The sequence below is a fragment of the Corvus kubaryi genome, unplaced genomic scaffold, assembly GCF_017639235.1.
Source record: "Corvus kubaryi isolate FWS band 111438036 unplaced genomic scaffold, C.kubaryi_AGA036_p1.0 65480, whole genome shotgun sequence".
In the NCBI taxonomy this organism is placed as follows: Eukaryota; Metazoa; Chordata; class Aves; order Passeriformes; family Corvidae; genus Corvus; species Corvus kubaryi.
In genome coordinates, this window is record NW_024582038.1 from 12,197 (window position 1) to 18,758 (window position 6,562).

The 6,562-nt window shown below is 47.7% G+C and overlaps 1 protein-coding gene across 1 annotated transcript; it reads left to right on the plus strand.

Annotated features, from left to right (window-relative positions):
- The first annotated feature begins 5,486 nt into the window (after window positions 1-5,486).
- Window positions 5,487-6,562, plus strand: LOC121673526 (homeobox protein Hox-D12). The gene is made up of 2 exons (XM_042046887.1): window positions 5,487-6,048; window positions 6,324-6,562. The coding sequence occupies exons 1-2, from the start codon at window positions 5,487-5,489 to the stop codon at window positions 6,560-6,562; spliced, it is 801 nt and encodes a 266-aa protein (XP_041902821.1).

Sequence of the window (6,562 nt, forward strand, 5' to 3'; positions counted from 1 at the left end):
TGAAAATATATTTAATTTTTTTTTTGGTCCTTCCAGCGGTGGCGAAATTTCGGGAATTTTTTTCCGTGAAAGTCAGCGTTTTTCTCTCAGTGTAAGGGAGTGTTGACAAGCCTTGAACTGAATTATAGTTTCTTCATTTTGAAAATAATAATAACATTAATATTAATTATATTTTCTGTTCTTCCCTCTAGGCCAGTATAAACGAATTTAAATATGTTGAACGGTAACAGTTATAACTTTTTTTTATACTTCATTATTCCTCGGGGGGGGGGGTATTCTGTGATTTTTTTCTCTGAGCAATAGCCAGTGCCAAAAAGTGTCAGTTTTGATTTGGTATCGTAAACTTCAAAACACGCCGAGTGAAAAAAAAAGTAAATCAATCGGAAATGCAAGAAAGCCGGAATACGGACCCGTGGCAGCACCCGGCTTCTGCCAAACCTGCCTAGTCCATTGGGACCCGGAGAGAATTGAGTGGAAGGTTACTGGCTGCAGCAGAATTTTTAATTGCTTTTTCGAGGGAGGGAGAACCTCTCTGAGCTCTTGAGGGGCGCAGAGTCGCAGGCATGTCCCATCGCGCTTCCCGCTGCTGCAGGTTTGGGGTTGAGGTTGGGTTTGTGGGGTTTTTCCGCCGCAGTTTCGTTTTCAGTGCAAGGAGTCCATACTGCCGGGTTGAAAAGGGAGACCCGGTTGAAAAAGGGAAGAGGTTGTGTCCCGGGCGGGCGCTGCCGGACGGGGGCTGCGATGCTGAGCGCTCCGCGGAGGCGCAGACCGCGGCGCCTCGGGGCAGCGCTTTCAGCATGACGGACTGCCCATCTCGCCCTGCAGCCAGAGGAGAGGCTGCCCCTACAGAGGTGTGTATGGACCTGCACAGACCTGGCGGAAAATGTCCTCTCTACCCTGCTTGTCTGGACCAGCGCAAGACTCTTCTCCTTCCTCCCACCCAAAAAAGTCCTTGTTGGACCAGCGAAGTTCATTATTAGCTTTTAATTTACAAAACTAAACGGGTGTTAATGACAGAAGCAATAAATAAGGAAATTCAAAAGATGCCATAATTTATACGGGCCGAAGGCTAAGATTTTGTCGATTTTTTTATTCTTTTAAACCTAGTGTGCATGTTATGATATACACAGGGTGATCAGACACGCTAATCAACAACTAGGAGAGAGAAACGGTATCCTCTCTGTTAATGTGCCTCGTCTAATTATTAAAATGTGTTCCAAACTAGTACTATTTATTATAACATACTATTGCTCTAAACACTTTGATTATCCTTGTATGTGGTAAGACATACTATAAGCCTATTTCTCCATAAACCATTTTTTAAAAATTTGTCTCAAGGTCCGCTTTTACTCTGTGTTGGAAATACAATCTGGACTTCCAAACTGTTAATGATGTTGCAAATCTTTTTCTGAACGTCTTTAATAAAACGATTTCTTTTCGCTATACATAAAAAGAGAGAAAGAAATTCGCTTTCTTTTGCCGCAAGGGGTTTCACGGGCTCCAGGTTTGCCTGGGATCCTATCGGGGACACTTACAGGACGCCGTTCCTGGGAAGTGAGAGGTAGATACAATGAGACGCGCATCAAAGGATGAAGAAGAGTATCCGAGAGTGCCTGGTCGATAGGAAAGGGGTTTTGGGAGAAAGAAATGTTGCCGGCGAGGAATACAGGGCGTGGGAAGCAGGCGAAAGGCTGTCTCTCCTTCTTCCTCCGAGCCCTGCTCTGCCTGCCCGGTGTCTGGCGGCCGAGGGCGGCCCGCCGCCCCTTTGTTCTCCATTTCCAAAACGTCCCGGCACTTGCCGCTTCCCCGGCGGCCGGGCGGCTGGGCCGGAGAGATGCCCCTCCGTTTTCTCCGCAACCGGCTGGCTCCATCGCGGGGTTATCTTCCGTCTCCTTCGCCCTCTTCCTTCCCCTTTCTACTCCGCTTGCACGCTCATGGCTTTTGTTTTCCCTGAACGGACGAAAAAAGTTCATTTCGGAGCAGTTCAGATTCTATCGCAAAGTGCATTTCTGTTTAATTCTATTATAAAAGAACACTTGTGATGCACATCATTTACGTGCCTGGAACAGCCCTCTCTGCTGATGCAACCTTGTTTTCTCCGAATGTTTTAAATTCTTGTCTTCTCCCCCTTGGCACCCCCACTCATCCACACATACTGCCATTAATTCTACAGAGGTTTTTCCTCCCACCGAGTCTCCCTGCAGACAGAAGGCCGGGCACTGCCAGAGCTGTTTTGTTTCCCGGCTGCGGAGCCATCGCGGGCTGTTCTCTTCCTCCTTCCAGGCTTAACCTTTGGCTTTGCCGGGCTCCGTGCTTTCAGAAGGCGCAGCTTTGCCGCGGCCAAAGCCGCCTTCCCTGGGCAGAAGGAAACCCGAACTGTCTGGCAAATCGGTACCAGATGGAAAGGAGTCGCCTCGTAGTTTCGTAAGAATGTGCAGAATCATTAAGAAGCCCGCAGCTACAGGCCGGAGGAAAGTGAGGCACACATCTGCCCGTCTGCCTACCGGTTCAGATTAAAAGGGTTTTCCAAGCCTGGAGTTGGGGCATTGGTGAGCCTTATTCAAAACCTCCGTGGCCACAGCTTGGACTCTTCCAGGACATCAGTTACACGTGGGCCCGGGGCCGGGCTGCAGCCGCATAGCCCCAGCTGTAGTCGGCCACGGCTGTAGTCCGTGTTTAGAGAAAAGGGTATGATGATTCGCCTGAAATGTAGCGCACGTTATTGCAGATAATTAACATGTACCTCGACAAACTGAATTGCAAATGCACAGTGGCGCAGTGATGCATTTCTTGGCTCCTGTCAGGCAGCGCTATTTCCCAGCCATGTCTGAGGCAATCCTGCCATCTCCTGGACAACCCCTGGCATAGGCAGGAGAAACCATCTCCTCGCTTCAGGCGCTGCGTTTCCGAGTGATAAATGAGCGAGGGAGGCAGTTCGGTCGCATGCAGAGAACCCTACGTCTGTAAACTGGAAGAATATGCCAGTGAAATTACAGCCTGTGGTCAGCTCTGATGTCCAGGCCTATCCGGATGCCTATTCAAAAACCAAGGGGAAAAAAAAAAAGAGCGGAAAAGAGGAAAGGAGCGTGTGAAAGCAGGCCTCCGGGTCGCCCTGTTCCTCAGTGGTGATATTTCCTGTACAGACACAGGCGGGGGGACACCCGCGGCATTAACACACCGCCCCCCAAACCAGCAGCCGGCTGTGGCTGGAAAAAGCAGCACAAATCCGTACGAGGCTCTCCCTCCACTCCGCTCCGCTCCCCTCGGCTCCGAGGCCAGCTGCCTCTGGAACAAGATGTTTCTGTAAATGTTTTTCCATGTAGATTTAAACATTTTCCGCAACTGTGAGCGTCTCCAGCTATTCCAGGTTTTGATCTTCTTTTTTTTTTTTTTTTCTGCATTAATTAGCAATTACAAATGAGTTGAATATTAATTGAAAGCTCTGTTTTCTCTAGCCCCATAAAAGTTAGTTTGAAGTGTCACCTTTCTTTCCGGTAACTGGGAACTCACATCCATTCCTTGTGTTTATTGCAGACAAAAATATAGCCTTTGAACTGAATGTTCCTTTTCTCTTCCAAGAACCGAAAATCAGAGTCAGCTTTTTCATAAAAAGGGATTATGAAAAAAACTTATACCCATCTTCTTAGGGAACACAAAGTCAGAATACAAGCCACCTAATAAGAGGGAGATTCAATTGGTAGACATAACTCAAACAATAAAAATTAAAGGCAGTGGTCAGCAATATCCTCCAGCGGTGCTTGTGTGGTCCTGTGTGGTCTAGGAGAGAGCAATCATTTAAAGATTTTTTTTTCCAAGGCAATGAAATTACTGCAGAATTTCCCTCAATTTCCCATTAAACAGAAAGATGAATTTGATTAGGAGAATGTCAAGAAGGGCAGCGTCTCTGATCTCGCCTTAGAAATAAAACCAAGATTAAAAGTGTGATTAAGAGGATAATAACAGGGAAAATTAACCCTACATGCTAACTAGGTTCAAATTTTTAACCGAGGTAATGAAAGTGGCAAAGTCCGGGCATTAAGGCTTCGCTTGACGCCGGACTCGCACACGCTAGGGGAGATCTTCTTGGGAAAGAGGCCGAGGACAGAAACGCCCGGTGCGGGTGGCCGATCGGCTTCCAGAGTGTCCCGCGGGTTTGTGGGGCGGCGGGGCAGGGAGCGGCCGGGAGCGCGGAGCCGATGGGTACTCCACTCCTTCCCGAGCCTTCCAGCTCCTTGCCAGTGTCTTTGGGTGCAGCATACGAGGTCTTGCATCTTCTCGGTGGGAAGAACACTGTCTCGCGATCCTCACGGTTTGGGAAAGGACATGAGCAATCTCCTGAGAGGATGCTCTCAGATATGATTTTAATTACTCTGGGGCAATGGGGAAATGAGAGAGATAACGGAATAAATGGGCTCTTGTTTGATCAGTCAAAAATGTAAAAATATGTGTAACTCCCCAAAATAACACAGTAATAAAGCAGTGAGGGATAATTTTCTTCTCATGAGAGAAAAATCCCTCACACACAGCCTGGAACATAGCAGCGGACGACCCAGCTGAGGCTGACTGTCTCCTCTGCCCGCCGTTGCATTCACACCCTCTCTGCTGAAGACCAGACCCTGGCATTTTCTTTCTTGAAGCCTTTCGATTTTATTTATTTATTATTTGTTTCATCTCAGAGGGTTGCTCAAGTAATTCCGTGTTGTTGCTGTTGTTATTCTCTGTTGATGTTTGTTTGACTGTATTTTAAAGACAAAACAGACTCCGAGTTTTAGAAGCATTGCTCGCCTAGAAGCGCTTCCAAGTGAAGATGAAAGGCAAAAGGGGTAAAAACGGCAGACGTGCGGACCTAAGAGAATACTCGTCATTTGTGTGCCAGAATGACTATCCCGGTAATATCCGATCGATTAAGACTTTATTTGCACGCATATGCAGATGCATATCATGCATTTAGGGGCAGAAGTAGATACGTGTGCCCTAAACATTCACATCTCATAGACATCACAAGTTATTTCCAGTCCTCGGTGCTCACTCTTACCGTGGGTATCGTTCTGGCCAGGAGGGTGCTGCCAGCCGGCGGGTACTGCCAGCCGGGGGACACCGCCGGCACGGGGGCTGCACCCGGGGCTGCCCTGTCCTCTCGGCAAATGTTTGTTTTCCTCTCATCTCCCCGCTGGCGCCGCAGCTCTGCCAACCCGCCCCGGCCACTTTTATAGAACCGGAGACCATGGTTTCCCCTCCCCCTTGCGAGCTCGATATTTTCATATTTCAAGTGTTATCATAAGACTTTTAAAATGTGGGGGTGAAGAGAAAGAAAAAAAAAGGGGGGGGAAGGGGGGGCTCTGTGGCTCGGTCGCTGGAGGCGGTGCTGAAATTACCGGCTTTGAAGAACCTGTCTGCAAAGTTTCGTCCAATCGTTTCAGGCTTTCCGCTTATTCCCTGTTGTAACTAAATACCGCTGTAAGAACAGCTGAAGTCCTTTGTTGGAAATGTGTGATCGCAGTCTCTACAGATCTGGCTACGTTGGTTCTCTCTTGAATTTGCAATCTCCAGATTCCTTTTATTTTCCTAATTTGCGGGCTAATGGCAGTCAATTGGCGGCTCTGCCCACCATTTCCTACCCCCGGAGCTCGATCCCCTGGACTTGCTCAAGTTCGTGCGCAGCCCAGCCGCAGAGCCACGCGTTCGGCGGCGCGGCGCAGCCTTACCTCCCCGGCTCCGTTCCAATCAACATCAGCTCCAACGGCAACAAGGAGTGCCTGGAAGACAACAATAAATATTACGCCCACGATGCGAGCTCCAAACAAGAGGAGAGATGCAGGCAGAGGCAATCTTTTGCAAATGAACCAACTGTTACTCACACAGCCAACTTAAAGCCCGTCAAGTATGACCACTCGAGCCTGCAGAGAAGTTTGCATGGCTCGGCTGCTCTTTTTGAAGTGAATTCCTGCAATTCAAGCTTAAAGGAGGACATCAAGAATTCCGTCAACTTGAACCTGACAGTTCAGCCCTCAGCAGTCCAGTCATGCCTCAGACCTTCAGTGCAGGATGGTATGCCTTAAATATCTCCCTTTAGTTAGAAGCGACCTAGCTATACGTTCTTTTTAAGAGATGCCTGTAATTACTTTGTAACCCCTCTCTGTAACTCTTTCGGAGCGAAAATCGCTTAAACTGACTCGGAGGTTAGATAGAAATTGTGCTGTCAAATGTGCTTTGCCCAATTTTCTGACCTAATTTAGCTCTGTTATTTTGCGGGGCTTTTTTTCATATTCCTATATTTGCATATCCAGACTTGATCCACTAAATTATCCACGTGTTTGTTGTAGGTTTGCCTTGGTGTCCCACCCAGGGGAGATCAAGAAAGAAACGGAAACCATACACAAAACAACAAATTGCTGAATTGGAAAACGAGTTTCTCCTCAATGAGTTTATTAACCGACAGAAGAGGAAAGAACTATCAAGCAGACTGAATTTAAGCGATCAGCAAGTTAAAATTTGGTTTCAGAACCGGAGGATGAAAAAGAAAAGAGTAGTAATGCGAGAGCAGGCTCTTTCTATGTACTAG